Raw genomic sequence first — 18,810 nt, forward strand, 5'->3', positions numbered from 1 at the left:
TATGATTTAGATAGTTCTTCTTTCCAGATTACATCTATTAGATGACTATCATTCATAGAGGTGGCAAAGACAGCAACAAAACAGGAAACGAAACAGAGTCTCCATATTCGAATCTAAATCTCTCTCTTTTGTCCTTCCTCCTCCAATAGGCTACCTGTTGGGTGGTCATGTGATGCGGCTGTTCCATGGACATGACGAGGTAGTGGCCATTCCAGGATCAGACCAGAGTGAAGAGCAGCAGAGGTGCGAAACACTGCTAACGTTGAACTAGATCACACTGGAGCATTAGGAGTCACCCTTTAGTGATGGCAAAGCACTTATGTAGCACACGAGAAGCTAACTGACCTGCGAGTTACCCATAGTTCCTCAGCTGCCAGCTCGCTTCATAAAAATGCTTTTGACCAACGTTTCACAAGGCTCTCCGGGGAGCCCAAATGGCTGCTGTGCTATTTTTATCTACGGTATCGCTGCTTGGTGCCAACACAGATAAGGTTGGCCGCAGAAAAAAAATGGCACACTGGGCTCAAAGTGGGTCAAAACAGCAGGCAAGGCCCATTCACACTCAGCCAGGTTCCAGGAGATGTGTGTTCCACAAACGCGCATACACACATGCTGTCTATTTTTAGAACAGAGCATGGTGAATACTGAGGCAGGATTAGATGTGATTTTTCCCGCTTTGGCTTTTCCCCTACTGATGTCCTTGAAATTCAACAGACGGAGCACGCTGTTTAGAGGTCTTACATTTTTCTGGGGCAGATCAAAAACACTCCAAGCTGTCAGCGGGGGTGATGAGCGATTCATTTTATCTTCGGACCCAGTCACCTATATCACTGATAGGCAGTGTAGCTGTGGGTTATCAGGGCGCACATGTCTCCGTTTGAAGGATGTGAGACTGTAGTCGGCAGAGTAAATACAGCCAGTGTGTATGTGTACACATAAACACATCTTCCTGCTGAATATCAGCGTGACAAATGATAGTAAAGAGGTGGTGTTCTTCTAAGCCAGGATGAATTACCTTGACAGTATCAGTGGTGGCTAGACATTTAAAGTGTCAAGACAGACAGACAGACAGCCCACTCATGCTTCTCTGGCATCCCCAGGATAGTCAACTATGAGACGGGTAAAGCCGGTGCCAAGGCCAGGTCCTTGTGGAGGCTGGAGCCGCTCCGGATCAGGTGGGTTGTGTTTCTTTCTCACTTCCTATTATATTCTTCTTTTATTTTCCACCATTCTCCTATTTCTCCGTCCCACCCGTTTCTTTGTATCTTCTGTTTCCTCTTTCAATTTTTTTCTCTCTACATCCATTTCCTTCCTTTCCCTACCTGTGATTTACTGTTGCACCTTGGCCTCACTGTCTCTTTATTCCTTTATCTCCCTCCCTCATTTTTCTTTCCTTCTCCTGGTCCCTCTTTCTCTGTCATCTCTTTGATCCTGGCTACTTTACAGCCTCACAGGGATGCAGCCTTTCCTTTTTCCATTTCTAATCCTCTGTCAAATATGATATTTGTTACATCAAATGACCCTGGTTTGATTTAAATTCCCTGAACAGAAACAAAGTGAACTATTAGAAAAATGTTTTTAGCTGTTTACTAATTATTTTGCCGCATGGCAAGCTAGATAATTAACAGCTGGCGGCAATGTTTAGATCAACTAATTAGCTGATATTAGGCTTCCAGGGCTTATGAAATGCACCTTTTTTCCCCCTTGTATCTTTGCATGTGTGCTACATTTTAATGTGTGGGTGTGACAATGACAGCTGGAGTGGGAGCCACATCCGCTGGGGCCAACCCTTCAGACTGCGGCACCTGACCACCGGTCACTACTTGGCCCTGACCGATGATAGGGGGCTGGTGCTGCAGGATCGGGAGAGGTCCGACACCATCGCTACCGCCTTCTGCTTCAGAGCTTCTAAGGTTAGGACACACGTACGCACACAGATACAAGGGCACAACATGTATTCCCTTGACACCCCGCTGTTTCTCAAGGTGACTTGTGTCACATGGGATCAACCACACACGTCCTCATTAAACATCACTGGAAAGGAGTTACACAGGATCACCTCTAAACCTTTGCAAATGAACCGCCCTTTCCCCTTGGACTGGAAAATCACCAGTTTTTCCAAGGACAATGAAAATTACTGGACCAGTGGCATCTACACAGTAGAGGTTAATTTAGCTGAACTTGCCGATTCTGACTTAAACATCCATTTAGCTTTACTCTGTGTAATGGAGTTTCTAGATATGGCCAGTGATTGGGAGCCAATTAGTGACCATTCCAATTTGAATAGAAGTGAAGTCATTTATCACTGACGCTTCATGTCGATTATGGGTTGCAGTTATATCTGATCCCAGCAAAACAGTTATAATCATCCCACTGTGATGGATTGAGCCATCACAGTGTCAAGCCATGATTGATTAAGAACAGATCTGCATGCAGTGTGTCTGAATGTGCACATGTTTTGCGATGTCCCAACGGACTCATGAGTTGATCACTGATTATTTTGACGTGTTCATTCTCTCCTCCCCTGTACAGGAGAAGCTGGAGCAGAGCCCCAAGCGGGACATCGAGGGCATGGGGGTGGCCGAGATTAAATACGGGGACTCGCTCTGCTTCATCATGCACGTGGCAACGGGACTCTGGCTCTCTTACCAGGCACCTGATGTCAAATCTGCCCGCCTCGGTCCCCTCAAGAGACGAGTGAGCGGCGTCAAACACAAACACACACGAACACACACCGTTCTGTCATCAGATGCAAAGCACATACAAAAACAAAGCGAATTAATGAATAATTGAGATTCCTTGGAGCGGATAATTATTTTGAGGGTAATGAGTTGATTGAGTTATGATTATTGTCTATCAGTTAGTACCCTTGCCTCGACTAAATTTAAACCTTGTCCCTTGGCTATTGCTGTAGAAGTGATAGAGGTGTGCTTGACAATGTGTCCTCCATGTAAACACAGCCAGATAGCCTGTAGTGTCAGCACCTGTGTTCCAGACATAGTGGCTCATTGCTGGCTGACGATGCCGGATGTTTTCTCTTTATTAAATCCTCCTTTTCCCCTCTTCCCCTATATCGTCTCATGACAATGTCTCACACTCTTTCTCTTCCTGTCATGCCCTTTCAAGGCGTGCCTACATTCTGAAGGTCACATGGATGACGGTTTGACCCTGCAGCGCTGTCAACACGAGGAGTCCCGCGCCGCACGAATCATCCGCAACACCACATTACTCTTCAACCGATTCATCAGGTGTGCTAAACGCTGCTTTAACACTGCTGTTCCTCACAAATGCAAACAGTGACATGATCACACAAATTGCCCAATTAAACCGAGTAACAGTCCACATTTGTCTTGAGCCACTGTTATAGTAATCTGCAAAATGTCCTGATATTGGTACAAGTTGCGTAAGCACCACACTGTAGATAGCGGAGCATGATTAAGATGAGATGATAAAACAAAGAGTCCCCAGACTGCATTACATCACCAAAGTACAGATGAAATCTAAAGACCAGACATACCAAAGCCCAACAAACGCCCCCACAGTCAACACAAAAGGTCCCTCCAGATTGTAAACGCATTCCATCGGAGAGTGAAGCTCTGGGCCTGTGAGTTTTGACTGAGTGGGGTGCTGAAGCCCCAGACAGCTCACTCAGTGGTGCAGCCATGCGTTTCCAAATGGCAAACATTGCAGCGGCGACACGGCTATGCACTGCCAGCTATGAAAAAAGGGAGCCGTGGAGCACGTAAGTGGATGCTTCCACTGCCCTTATTTGTTATCAAACGGCCCCGCTGTCCCCTGGGTCGGGCTCATGGGGCACTCATGGCGGGAACATGTGAGAGTCTGTCAGCCTCCCCCCGCGGCTGTGACACATACATCTCCGCACACCCCTCCCACGCAAACGACAGGAGCTATTTTTAGCAGGCCAGCGGATATCAGCATTTCAGCATGGATGAACCTGTGGGCTAAACATTTCGTTAGTCATCAGCCTCTCCGCAAGTCTGCTCAGCCTTCCCAATGAGAGTGTCATTACTAGCAAGTTATTGCTTTTGTGAGGAATGAGAGAGTGTTGAAAACTATGCATGATCACAAACCGCTGTATTGTCTGAATGAAGGGTTATTTGTGATATGGTGACGTTTCTGTGCCCCCCCTCTCTCTCTCTCTCTCTCCCCTCCCAGGGACCTCGATTGTCTGGGTGTTAAGAATAGGGTACTGGTCGCGCTGCCTGTTGAGGAGGTGCTCCAAACCCTCAATGACCTCATCACCTATTTCCAGCTCCCTGACGTTGAGCTGGAGCATGAAGAGAGGCAGATCAAGCTGCGCTCGCTCAAGAACCGGCAGAACCTATTCAAACAGGAAGTGAGTATCGCCATGAAGGAAGGCGCAGCAAACCAACGGTCCCTGAAATATCCATTAATAACACAGTGGGCTGTTCCGCAGTGCAGCAAAATATTAAAAGCCCCCTGGAGCAAAGAGTTTGACTTGTGATTGATGCAATTTTAAGTAAGTGACTGCACATGAGTGAGCAGGGATCAGCAACAAATTATCAAAAGACAAAGTATGTGAAAGGCTAAAGCAATTGATTCTTTGTGGTGTGTTTCAATGCCATCTTGTTTTTGGAGGCATTGCATTTGAAGGTGTCAGCAGTTTTGGTGTTATAAGTTTTTTGGCACCAGCGCACTGAAGCTTTCCTCTAAGCCTCTAGGATCTAAATTGCTTTAATCAATTACGAAATGTCAGCCGCCTTACTGAGGGTGCCTATGATGTCAACTAACCAAACTCCCCGTAACCTTTGCAGGCTACAACAGTGTGTCACCATATCCTCAAGTCAAAATACATAAGTTAACAGAAATGTATGTGCATTTCTGGTGGTTTCAATATTGGCAATATTGCACATTTTAGCAATTCCTCTTTCATCTTATTTACTTGTCTTTGTATGATTATAAACCAAAAGGCACATCTCTGTCTCTTCCCTAACAAATTACATTAAGAAGGTCAATTTGTCACTGCAGACAGCTGACTCATGATTTCTCCTAGCATTATAAATCATCTGCAAGTGCCATTTTGTCTTTTTACGGCCCCCATTTAGCATATCTGATCACTATAGATATTTCTCTGTGGGATAAATCACCCTAACACAGTCACCAAATGGGACAGGAGGGAGCCATAGAGCTGCATTCAGGATGGTCGACTAATTGAATGCTGCAGAAAAAGACTTCACCAAATTAACTTAACTATGTTAGTGGGAATGTCAGTTTGTAAAATGTTGTTTTAGGTGGTTATGTGATATTAATATGTTGGATCACTGTGCATTTCTTAGGGCATGCTGATTCTGGTGTCCAACTGCATCGATCGCCTCAACGTATACAACAGTGCCGCCCACTTCGGGGAGTGTGCGGGTTCAGAGGCCGGAGCAGCCTGGAAAGACATTCTCAACCTGCTGTATGAGCTGCTGGGTAAGAAGCCACACACACACACACACACACACACACACACAAACACAACACACACACACACACACACACACACACACACGTACACACACACACACACACACACACACACACACACACACACACACACACACACACACACACACACACACACACACACACACACACACACACACACACACACACACGTACAAACGCACACACTTAAACCAATCCCCTTCTGTAATCAATCACAGAGGCGAGAGTCGTCGTTTGATGATAAAGTAGCTGCAGTGGTGATGAAGAAGCGTGCTGACCTGGCATTTAACCAGCCATTTACAGACAAATCACAGTGGAAGATCGAATTCTGAGGTTGCTAGAATTCAGCTGAATATTTACACACAGACATGCGACACACATGAACTTACATCCATCTCCAACACTAACACATATACTTAGATTTTGGGGGGGGAAAGACTTAGAGAATTCCAGTTTATGTGATGTGCTTCCAGAGCATCAGCACAACAATATCAGTCATTATAGCACACACACAGAACAATTACACACACACACACACACATGCACAGCGCTATTGGCCAGATGTTTTTTAGCCATTGAATGTCAATTCTCATCACTATGCTGCTTTCTGTTTTGTTGACTAGGTTTGGCTGTTTGTGTTCCTATATAACAATGTCGTCAGCCTTGCCTTTGAAAAATATCTTTAACCTCTTGCACTGTTAGCATATGCTCTGTCAGATAGAGGCATATCTCACTAAGGGGATCTGGCAGGGAAAATATATATATATTTTTAGCTCTCCCTCTCTGTCTGAAAATCCTGCTGTATCTGATGAGTACAATGTTTGGTTGCAACATTTCCTTCACCAATTGTGACATGAAGGATGCATTTGCGAGCAGGCATGTTTCCCTTCCTGTCACGGTTTGGATATGGTCTCATTCCTATGAAGAGATTGTTTATGCTGCCACACTGAAGCTCCTCTGCCCTCTAAGTGTGTCCTTCACACTCTCGTTAACACTGATTTCACCTCCTGGCTTATATTAGTGTTCCAGCCACGTCTCTCTCCCTCTCTCCCTCTCTCTCTCTCTCCCGTTGCCTCCTTCACACACCTGCTCAGGCGCAGCGCTAAGTGGATTTGCGATGCCTCCCTCCTTTCTTCTCTGTCTGTCTGCGTCAGGTGACCCTGTCTTTTTTGTTGCTAGGACATAATGTGGGTGTGCTTGGCAGCTTGTGTGTATGTCTGTTCTCTCCTTGTGTCATCCCCTCCCTCTTTTTTAGACATCTTCCAGACTAATATATTTAAAGGTGTCAAAGTAGAACCTTCCTTGGCTTTCCACGTGCATTTAAGGTGTCCACCTTCGGGTGACATTGTTTTTGCTGTTGCACTGAAGGAGATCCATCAAATCACTTTGAACAAAAACACCGTTTTCTTTCCTATAATATTTGACTCATGCACACACTTTCCTTGTACCCTACAGCTGCGTTAATTAGAGGGAACAGAAACAACTGCACCCAGTTCTCCAACAACTTGGACTGGCTGGTTAGCAAGCTGGAGCGATTGGAGTCTTCTTCAGGTATGCCCATTGTCTTTCTCACCCACATTGGGCAATAACTTGCATTTTCTCTGTCAGAAAGACATCACAAAGCTTTCCAGTACCTTTAATGGCAATGCAGCACTCTTTTACGAGGACATCAGTCTTTAAGAATGCTAAAAGATCACACTGCTTGCTTAGAAACCATACAGGTTCAAGCAGCACATTGTGAACAGTGTTTCCTGTCAATCGTTTGCAGACTGGATATCTCTCTGATGAGTGTCCTCTGGGGTGTCCCTCTCTTCTGCAGTTGTTAACTAATTGATGAATTTGTGGCTGTGCAGGTATTCTGGAAGTTCTGCACTGCATTCTAATTGAGAGCCCCGAGGCCCTCAACATCATCCAGCGAGGACACATCAAGTCCATCATATCATTACTTTACAAGCACGGACGCAACCACAAGGTGAGCAGCTAGTAGAGCATCTTCAGTCAAGTGTTAATGAGGTACTATCTCTGCTGTGATATAAGACAATGACACATCTGGGCTCCACTTTAGTGTATAATATAGTTTGAATTACAATAAGAATGTTGAATGAACTCAAGTGGGAAAAAAGGAAAGTAGCCAAAAAGAAACTACAAATGCAAATTGGAATAAGGTAATTACACAATGAAATATATACTTAAAGATATCATTTGAATAAGGTAAATACAATTAGCTAAGCATAACGACTGTAAAGATGGGGAAACAGCTATTTTAGCTCTGTCCAAGGGTTACAAAATCTGTCTACTGGCACTTACATCTTGACCAGAAGAGTAGCTTCCTGGAGTCTCCGCTGGTTGCTTGGCAACTGCTATTTCTAAGAAATAGTCCAACCTATACCCCCTCATTAAATAGAAAATTGTTGTTAAAACACATTGTTTTTTATACAGACTAAACAAATGATATATAATGTGTTAATTAGTGAGTTAAAGAGGTGCTGCTGGGGGATTCTTTTTTTGCCTAATTTGGAGAGAGTCAAGCTTGCGGCTTAAGGCTAAGAAGCTAAGCTATCCATCCATCCATCCATTTCCGTCTCATTTATCTTAAAATTAACTAGATGCTAATTTTAAGCTAGAGGCGTGAGAGTTTCATTGATATCTCATCTAACTCTCGGCAAGAAAGCAACAATGTGCATTTTCCTAACTTTCTTCTGTAAGATGTACTGAAATATCTTCAGTAACTCGGATGTTGTCAGAAACCCTTAGTCAAGCAAGAAAGCACACAACAACAAACTTAAGTGCCTATTTGTCGTGCATCCAGCCTATCTCCAGATTTCTCCTCATTAGGCACACCAAAATGCTTCACTAGATGCACAATCATTTCCATAACAGTTCCCTTTGGGCCTTTTTGTCACCTCATCTTGTCTTTAGCTATTAATTCATTTTGCTTTCCTTATACCAGCATTCAAGCTTGCGTCATTGACAGAAGTCTCCAGGAGGTTTGGTTGTACCGTGTCCCCATCATGATTCAATCAGTTTAACAGTGAAATGAGATCAGGAGCAGGCAGTCAGCTGGCCTGGGTCATAAATCAGCCAGAGTGTATAATTTAGCTCTAGAAGCAGGAGAGAAGGGCCAATGATGAAGCGTAGGCACTCTGGCCTGTCGCTCTTGGCCGAACTTCACGGCCCATTTAAGTCTACAGCTTTGTTAAGCTAACATCAAAGGGATATCATTGGACATGTTTTTGCCCGGAATAAGCATCTCTGAGTAATTATGCAGTGGTTGCATGGAAAGAGTCTGTCCCTAGAGCAGCAACCTGGACAGTGATAAGTGACAAAAATAATTAAGTCATTTCTAGAAGGGTATAGATTCATATCCAGCGTTTAACAGGGACAGTTATTGGGGAACTGTTCCTCTCGATATAAGAACTTGTTTTTCTTCCTTCTGCCTTCACTTTCTTTTTTAGATTCTGGATGTGCTCTGCTCGCTGTGTGTGTGTAACGGCGTAGCTGTGCGGACCAATCAGAACCTAATCTGTGATCACTTGCTGCCCAAGAGAGATCTGCTGCTGCAAACCCAGCTGGTCAATGATGTCCAGAGGTTAGTGAAGTCATGTCTCCTTTCAACATCATGTTTTTGATCTACATTTCAAAATTGCATTTGGAAATGCAATGGTTAGGTACTGAAGTCTCATTTTTTACTGTGTGATTGAGGTCAGAGTCTGTCATTGGTGTGCTTTTAAATGATATACTAAATTATTATACATTAAAACCTAAAGAACATCGTCCTGTTTATATAGCTATACAAACAGGAAGGCACTGTAGCATCACAAGCTATGCGTAACTTCAAAATGTTATCGTTTTAGGTATATTGTCCTTAATATATTCCTATTCCTAATATATATTTCAAAAATGTGGGCACTAGTGCTAAATGACTTTATTTGTATATGCATGGATGGAAAAAGTTAGCATTTTTCATGAAGCTTAGATTAAGTGGAATATATCTAATTATGCTAAACTAACTAAATTTATTTTGTCATTTGTTGGCATAATGGTTTGTATTTTGGAGCAAAATTTGTTATTTTTATGAAATTTTCACAGTTTAAATCATTATTAACAACGTTTTGATAAAGTGTCAGGTCAGACGTGTCATATTATTTGTTTTACTCTTCAGTGTAAACTGTTCATTTAATAGCAAGCCAACGTTAGCTTTGTCAGTTGGTTCAGTTTGCTGTACAACATTTTTATTTAAAAACTTACTTTTTTGGTGCAACTTGATTTGATTTAGTTTTGTGAAAATCTCTACTTACACACTTGAAAATCTCTACTTACACACAGCTGGTGTACCCAGCTCCAGAGCCTCGACCATGTTATATCTCGACACATTCAGCCTTCTGGTCTATGGACCGTGTAATTAAGTGTACAGGTTACACATCTAAAACATGTTTAGCATAAAACATGTAGACTTAACAACATGATCTTTAAATTAGACTGTCGACCATATATGCTCAACCATGACGTGATAGTTTGGGCAGCGAGGTGCCCAAAGATTGGCCTTTAAATCTCCTATGATCTCTTTTGACATTTTGTCTTTGAGTAATGAAATATTTTTTTTTGGAAAGGGTGAGATAATTTGAACTGAGATTTAATTTACAAATCTCTTTGGATCATTTTCTTGACACAGTGATCTGCTTTGGGCTACCTTTCTTCAAGATATCAACACTTTTAAAGAACCAGATACTGCAAATGAATATGAGCATATCTGAGAATATGTCACTGCCCCTGAGGGATAACTAATGATTTGATATTTCACTTCATTGCCAGCATGAGACCGAACATCTTCCTGGGGGTGAGCGAGGGCTCGGCTCAGTATAAGAAGTGGTATTATGAGTTGATGATTGACCAGGTGGACCACTTTGTGACCAGCGAGCCCTCCCACCTGAGGGTGGGCTGGGCCAACGCTAAAGGCTACGCTCCGTACCCTGGAGGAGGAGAGGGATGGGGAGGCAATGGAGTCGGAGATGACCTCTACTCGTATGGTTTTGATGGACTCCACCTCTGGTCAGGTCAGTGGGAGGAAGAAGATTCTGTGTTTGTGTGTAGCTCAGCTCATATCATCATAAGCTATTCTATTAAAGATTAGTGGTAACCCTGGGCTACAGCCAGGTTGTGTCCAGACAGGATCAGTTCCCTGCAGGGATGATCTCCTTGCCCAGAGTGTGTGTTACTTTGTGTACAAGTTTGCGTGTTCAATCATGTATGTTTGTGTGAGGGAGACGTGATCTGTGCCAGCATCACTCACTGGGTCGTATTTCACATGACTGTGTGTGTGTGTAATAGGTCGTATCCCGCGGGCGGTCGCGTCCATTAACCAGCACGTATTGACCTCTGAGGATGTGGTGAGCTGTTGTCTGGACCTGGGAGCTCCTAGCATCTCCTTCAGGATCAATGGACAGCCCGTTCAGGGCATGTTCGAAAACTTCAACACAGACGGGCTCTTCTTCCCTGTCGTCAGCTTCTCTGCAGGGGTCAAGTGAGTGTTTATTTGTTTCTCCTGTGTCTTGTCTGCTATAAGCAGCCTCCCTGAAGTTCCTCGATGATGAATGGGCTACACACAGAAACACAGGCAGATGAGACGCAAGCCAAAATAAAATAAAAAAATGATATATATTATATATATATATATGCTGCACACCTACACTCTACCCTACATGGAATCCATCCCACACATTGTGGAACAAACTCATTATCCCTCAAGGCCTAGAGATTGGACAGGCTGGCTGACTTCATATTCTGCTCTGTTGCCATGGCGACCAAGTGTGATTGACAGAACTATAAAATTGAATTTCAAGCTCCAGCAGTTTTCTCATGATTCCATGACTGACTCTTGACCTTGTAGAGCAAAGTGACATTTTGCAGTTTTCAGTCTTTGAAGCCCAGAGACACCAAGAGACTGGTCTGATTTGATTTGGTCATTTAAGCTATTTTAAATCGTTATTGTTTGATGAAAATTAATTCTCAAAAAGTGATTCCCAACCTGACGGCTTGTGAGCAGTGGAAAACAGCAAATTGATTCAGGAGAGTTTGTTCTAGCAGCTCTGTGTAGCTGTATTTAGGCACAGTGGTGCCTTGAGCTTAATGCGAAGGTCAGCATGCTAACAGGATTACAATGACAATGCTAACATGCTGATGTTTAGCAGATATAATGTGTCATGTTTACCATCCTAGTTTAGCATGTTAGAATGCTAACATTTGCAAATAAGCATATACAATTGCACAGTAGAGGCTGATGGGAATGTCATTATTGATGTCATTACATCGTTATGCAGGTATTTGGTTATAAACCAAACGGTTGGAGAAGTTAAAGTTTTGACTTGATGATGGTTCTAGAGGAAAAACCTTTTCAATTACAGTTGATTTTCAGCATTTCATAAGAAAAGTATCACCGTATTACCACCTTTTGACTGACCCACTGAACGGGGTTGAACATCTCCACGGATTTAAACGTGCCAGCATATGACGGCTGCACATCCTTCCTCCACAATAATTGAGGGTTGCAGTCAGAATGGGCTTGGTTGCGTCACCACTACTACTTCAGTAGCTATTTTGGGCGTCCTCAGGAGAGCCTCTTCACACTGACGGCCTGCGTCTCAGAGCTAAACTTGTCTCTGTTAGAGCAGAGGCTGGAACTGATTGAAGCGGATTTAGTGGTGAAAAACTGTTACATTTAGCTGCATGGAAGGTTTTCTATTCCCTGACTGCTTCCTTCATTATACGCTGTCTAATTATCACTTTTGATTAGATATATAATTTATATTTACACACACTTGTTCCTCTGTTAATCAGTTTACGTGCAGTGTGCAGAATAATAGATTTAATAACATTTTATCACGTTAGGGTGCGTTTCCTGTTGGGTGGCCGACATGGCGACTTTAAGTTCCTGCCTCCGTCAAGTTACGCTCCGTGTTGCGAAGCTCTGCTACCAAAAGAGAAGATGAAGGTGGAGCCGGTGAAAGAGTACAAGAGAGATGTGGATGGAGTCCGAGATCTGCTGGGCACTACGCAGTTCATGTCGCAGGCCTCCTTCATCCCCACACCTGTTGAAACTAGCCAGGTAAACCAACAGGAGACAGCCAGACAAATATGTTAATAACCTTCTCTCTGTTTAACTTTTTCATTTAGATTAGTATTTTGCCTGTTTCCTCAGATTGTGATGCTGCCTCATTTGGAAAAGGTTCGAGACAAGCTAGCAGAGAACATCCATGAACTGTGGGGGATGAATAAAATCGAGCTGGGCTGGACGTATGGCAAGGTGAGGAATATGCAGATTCCTTTACTCAAATAATACTCTTAAAACAAAGTCATCCCTCTAGATCAAAAGATAAAAAGCATAAACCTTACATTTTGCCATGTTTGGAGAGAAATAAACAGCACAATTGCACGTTATATACACATTTGAGATAATGAGCTGCTTGAAATGCAACAGATGTCGGTAGTATTAGACTTGAATCATCAAAAGCCTGTACGTCATCTTGCTTTCTCTCTTATAATTTGCTGTTCACTCCAAAAAGAGGGTAAGTGGAAAGAAAACTCTCATGTTCCATGTTCGATGCCTTTCATACCATTCATTTAGATGCTTCATTCCAGTTTGTTTGTAGGTAGCACAGTTATTGTGTCTGTGTTTTAGTAGAAGTCATGTATAATAAAGTTGTTGTTTCACCAAAAGGCAGAACAGGGTGTTTTGGCAATTTCTGTGCAGCAATAAGACAAGAGGAAAGCCTGTATTTCAATTGACTACATTTAGTTTGTCCTTTTTTTAAATAAGTTCAATTGATTCCTCCTAATGTAAACCCAGGGGTTTTATGATGCAACATACTTTGACATTTTGGGAAAAAGTCTTATCTGTTTTCTTGCTGAGTTATATGAGCGGATCAATACCATTCTGTTAGCTTACAATAAAGACTTGAAGCAACGGAAAGCAGCTAGCTCTGTTCAATAACACCAGACTCCAGAATTTGAGTATGGATTAAACAAAAGAGATACAATACAACTTTAATGTGATCTTTAGAGACCTTTTTTCGGAGTGGAGCTCTCTTTTTTATTGAGTCAGTCCAGCTGTTTTCCCCTGCTTATAGTTTTTTTGGTAAGTTCACCCTCTCCTGGTTCTCTTGACTAAAAAGTGAATAAGTGTATTTCCCAAAATATCTAAATATTTCCTTTTAAAGTTTGATTATATCCTAAGTATTAGTACACAGAAAAGTAGATTGCCTGTATATTTTTAATGCAATTGAAAAATGGTTATTTTGCATTATTACACCGAATTATATAATTATTTAAGTTATCATACCTGCAGTCTATACAAACAAAAAAATTAATAGTTTGTCCTTTTTGTTTCGATTGATGACTCTCTTGGTTTATTGTATATGGGCTAAAGGATAACGCCAAAGTGACCTGTTTTGCCCTTAAAGGAACAGATGACAACACAAACAACAGTGTGGAACACAGCTCTTATGTCTATAATACAAACGTATATCAGGAATCCTCCCTACATTATTAAAACCGCCAGCTTTTAGACGGATCTTCATCCTGTGAAGCACCTCATCAGAATCTTTAGTTAAGCGTGAAGAAGCTTTGCTTTAGGCGTTTGAAGCACAAATGTGACAACTAGTGAGATGTAGTTATGGTGCACATAGTATTACAGTAAATGTACAGTCATTTTTGGTTGTGGTTACACTGCAGCTCATTGTGATTCATTACAGCTGCATTTACAGTAGATGTCCTACAGAGCGACTGAGCAAAGTTTACAAATGTTATTCTGTAAAAGAAAGAACTGCCAGAGAAGTGATTTCCCACACAGTTCTTGTACTATTCACAAAAGAGCTGGCTGGTGTTCATGGGCCCACACTCACAGCTGCATATCTGTACGCAGCCATGCATGTTTTCTTGGTAAACATCCGCCATTGCCATGCCGCCTCCTCTGTGCAGCATTGCCAAAAGGATTATTTGGCGTATGATGCAGCCTCGAGAGAGGCATTACACCTCTCACTTGGTATTCTGGTCTTACACCTTTCTTTCTCCCCCAAGAAAACATGCTCCCTTGTTCCTCTTTCATAACATGTTCACTAGAGTAGACTTATCACTGCAACCACCGACTGACTTACAAGGCTGTGCCTTTCATATGCATATATCAAGTAAACTTTCCCACATTATTCACATACAAATAGAGGGAGTGTTTGCCAAAGTTGCAGACAACAAGGGGGAGTTGAAATATGATTTGTGACTGTTCTTTTCTCATAGATACGGGATGATAATAAGCGGCAGCATCCATGCCTGGTGGATTTCTCCAAGCTGCCAGAAACCGAAAAGAACTACAATCTGCAGATGTCAACAGAAACTCTGAAGTATGTTGAGCATTATGGATTGATTTTTTTATCCACGCTTCTTTTGTTTTTGAAGATATGAAGGATGCCAATCTATATGCACAGCAGTCAAATTAAATAGTACATGATAAAATGCTTGTTACAAAGAAATGAGAAAAAGAGTGTGAGACTGAGTCAAAGAGAAAAACAGACAGATACATGACAAGACAATATTGTTTTAAACAGTTTATGAACATTAAGAGATACTGACATACACAATATCACCTGCAGTTTAAATTAAGGAGTTCAAATTAGAAACATAAAGTACCTATAAAACAATACTAAATGCACTATGCTAAGTGATATGATCCTCACTTAGCGTTTCCAGTGTCGCTTAACCAAACAAGTCTTTTCCATTCGTCAGTGCTCTGCAGAACGCTTGGTTCTGCTCAGAAAATGTCCCAGTGAGACTTATTGCAAGTGCTTTACATAAATACTCCTTAACTGATACAGGAGAACGTGGAGATTTGCTGTGATTAATCTGCTGAGGCGGGCACATCTGGGTGACACTGATGGGTTTCTGAGGGACATCAAACTCATTTTTACTGTCACTTTGTCCTCTCACACAGTGTGAAGAAACTTTGTCAAAAGCACTTCACACTCGCTGCATTCCTCTGGGTATTCTTTGGCCTTTTTTCTCGTGACAGATTAGGACACACACACACACTTTAACCCTCTACTGCTCAATTTGAACACTCCCAGTACCTCAAACGCTGCTGTTTGATCTACATGCACTGTCAAATCAGAAGTAATGTCACGGTTGGTGTGTGGACCCAAGAGCAGTACGACGAGGAGACAGATAAAGTTCTGGAGCTTTATTTGAAGCTGAGAACACAGCAGACAGACAGGCAGGATATGACTCACAGTGGGAAACAGGCAAGGGATCAGGCAGACGGAAACCAGAGGAAGCAGAGGCTAATCTCGTGGTCGGGGACAGAAGGCTGAGGCAAGGCAGGGAAGTCCAGACAGGCAGGGTCGGCAACGGGAAATCAGTCCACGGGAAATTGCTGGAAAGTGTAGCATGAATACAACGAACGATCTGGCAGCGAGTGTGTGAATGAGTGGGGCATTTATACTGCAGGGTGTAGGTGCAGCAGAGTGAGCAGGTGAGAGGGATTGTGCTGATGAGGTGGGTGTGGCAGACAGGTGCACTGCATGAAGCTGATTAGGTGAGAGAGGGAGAGTGTGGTGAGAGAGAGAGGGGGCTGGGCTGTGAGCTGGAAGTGGAACTAGAAGTGGAAGTGGAAGTGGAAGTGGAACTGGAAGTGGAAGTGGAACTGAGAGAGAGTGACAGGCAGGTGAACAGAGTGAGCCAATTAGGTGAGTGAGACAGAGTGACAGGGAGTATGGAAGACAAACTGTCAGTATTGAGGAAGAACTGTGACAAGTAATGTCAAGGTGTTGATTACACGTAATCTGCAGCTGCATTCGCTCACTCACTTGCTGCTGTATTTTCCCCTCAGGACCCTGCTGGCATTGGGCTGTCGTGTGGTTCAGGTCAATCCAAATGCTGAAAGCTCCCTCAAAAAGATAAAACTCCCTAAGAAGTAAGTTTGCATGCTTATATTTAATGTATAAAGTCCATTAAAACACATATTTCTTATTTTAATGTAGCTCAGACCAAACTTTTTGTAGAAAGCACCAATAGTTGTATGGAGACTTTATTTGAGAAAGCTGATTTATATTTTAACCATTAGTGACACCTGAGGCCTTATGTCCAGCAATACCAGAAATGATATATACATGTTAACTAACTACTGGTGGATTTATCTTTTATTACTTCCATAACTTTTTTCATTATCTTTTTTTCCTTTAGCTACATGATGTCCAATGGTTATAAGCCGTCTCCTCTGGATCTGTCTGACATAAAACTGACTCCAGGTCAGGAGCTGCTGGTGGACAAACTGGCAGAGAATGCACATAATGTGTGGGCCAAGGACCGCATCAAACAGGGATGGACCTATGGCATCCAGCAGGTACTGTACGTTGGATTTATTCATGTACAATATGCTGGGACCAACAAAACTATTGAGGTTTAAACTTTACTTTTAGATTCAATTAAATTCATACCTCTATTTTCTTATTTTGTAAAGAAAACAGGCAGCTGTGTTTTCCTCCTTCTGTGTCCAGCTTTGTTACTGCAATTTTTTTTTATGTGCTGAGCTTCTCTTTCATGGTTCATTAATTCCCCTCCCATACAGTCCCTACCTTACTGGTGCACATGTCAGACGGTTTGTTTAGTTTGACATTTCTTAGCTATATGTCATTATTCAATGCACAGCAAGATGTTCTGCAGTAAAGGGCAACAAAACACAGAACACATTTTACAGAATACACTCGATCTCTTCTCATCTGTTGAGTGTGATAAAACTGAATGTTTTTACACGACTGCTAGCTTTTGTTTATCAGGATTTTGTGTATTTTGGCATCGTTGCCATGAAATTGGATATAACATAATCCTCTGAAATCATTCTTTTTCCACAGCTATTTTCTCCCACGATGTGATGCAGAATGTTTTATTATGTTGGAAACTATATATATATGTTTAAGCAATATGAAATTAATTCTTTTTGAGGTCATACTGTTGGATTGAAGAAAAACTGTAGTCGGTTTGCTTTTAACTTAATTTTAAACATCTATTGAAAAATAATTTGATGCATCTTTCAGACTATTACCAAGTGTAACCATTCTTCTCACATTAAGTGCATGAAGGCTCATTCATTTTGCCCTATTTTGCTAATAGTGTGGAAAAAGAGGCTTTCTGTAATAACGCTGGTCCCTAAACGCAAGTAAGAGTCTGGATAGAGTGAACAGTTCAGAAATCACTTTCTGATTCAAAGTAAGCAGCAGATGTGCAACTTAGAAAACACTTGGTGTGACTGGCCATTTTTCTATTTGTCCCTTCTCTGCCATTTGGAGAAGATGGGGTTACACCTCTGTGTCACACTTCTGTCTTAAAAGCAGATGTTTGGTAATATTTTCTGTACAGTTTGTAGAACAGTGGTTGTAGTTGATAACATGAGACCGGGTAACTGACCAGCGCTTTAAAAAAAAAAAGCAAATTTTCAATTAAGCCTTTTAGTGACATCTGTGAAAGCTGCTATGCCAGACCAAACAAACTGTGTGTGTGATCTGTATAACCAGCACAAGATTTCCAATTAAGCTCCACAAATCTACTTAAGAAGTATTAATATGATGCTTCCCTTGTTGCGCCTCGAGGCCAAGAGGGAGAACGGCTATGGGAAATGAGTGACACAGGAAAGATAAAGGAAGTGATGTGCAGCAGTAGCACAGTGGCAATAAATGGACAATTAACTACTCAATTATAGGGATTGACAGCGAATTTGTAGCAAACATAACAGCTGTGTGTTTGAGCTGGCCTACAGTACTTTTAATGAGATAACCAGGGATGGTTGGAAATGTTCTTCCTGCAAATGGGTGCATGAAATCTTCTCTGACTTGCCTTCCCCTCTCTGCAGGATCTGAAGAGTAAGCGTAACCCTCGCCTGGTTCCGTATGTTCTGCTGGATGAGCGCACCAAGAAGTCAAACAGGGACAGCCTGCGGGAAGCCATCCGCACTCTGATTGGCTATGGATACAACATCGAGCCCTCGGACCAGGAAGGCGGTGAGTCTGATTCATGGATGTATGCCAATCTATATGCACAGCAGTCAAATTAAATAGTACATGATAAAATGCTTGTTACAAAGAAATGAGAAAAATTGTGTGTGACTTCATTTTCCAGCCCATATAAATGATTGTGCCGCCCACTCCCTTTCAGTTGAATAGGGGTGTGAAATGATTGCCTTTAACTTCACCCAATGTTAGACTGTTACAAAGTTCCTTTACTAATTTCCATATTTGGCTGAGGGATTCAGCTGGTTTTGAAGCAGCAATCCACGATATGACACCGTGACTGTCCCCTCCCCCCCCT

At 42.3% G+C, this 18,810-nt stretch overlaps 1 protein-coding gene across 1 annotated transcript in view; it reads left to right on the forward strand.

Annotated features, from left to right (window-relative positions):
- Positions 1-18,810, forward strand: part of LOC129103019 (ryanodine receptor 3-like) — a 79,487-nt gene that overhangs the window by 13,401 nt on the left and 47,276 nt on the right. Inside the window, 19 exon segments of the mRNA XM_054613264.1 lie at positions 150-243; positions 1,101-1,175; positions 1,757-1,913; positions 2,533-2,697; positions 3,127-3,248; positions 4,177-4,357; positions 5,319-5,454; positions 6,925-7,020; positions 7,323-7,441; positions 8,925-9,058; positions 10,282-10,523; positions 10,798-10,990; positions 12,355-12,571; positions 12,665-12,769; positions 13,029-13,031; positions 14,755-14,858; positions 16,340-16,423; positions 16,693-16,852; positions 18,356-18,503. Of these exon segments, the coding sequence (XP_054469239.1) occupies positions 150-243; positions 1,101-1,175; positions 1,757-1,913; positions 2,533-2,697; positions 3,127-3,248; positions 4,177-4,357; positions 5,319-5,454; positions 6,925-7,020; positions 7,323-7,441; positions 8,925-9,058; positions 10,282-10,523; positions 10,798-10,990; positions 12,355-12,571; positions 12,665-12,769; positions 13,029-13,031; positions 14,755-14,858; positions 16,340-16,423; positions 16,693-16,852; positions 18,356-18,503 (2,535 nt within the window).

Source organism: Anoplopoma fimbria, chromosome 15 (assembly GCF_027596085.1).
Source record: "Anoplopoma fimbria isolate UVic2021 breed Golden Eagle Sablefish chromosome 15, Afim_UVic_2022, whole genome shotgun sequence".
Taxonomy (NCBI): domain Eukaryota; kingdom Metazoa; phylum Chordata; class Actinopteri; order Perciformes; family Anoplopomatidae; genus Anoplopoma; species Anoplopoma fimbria.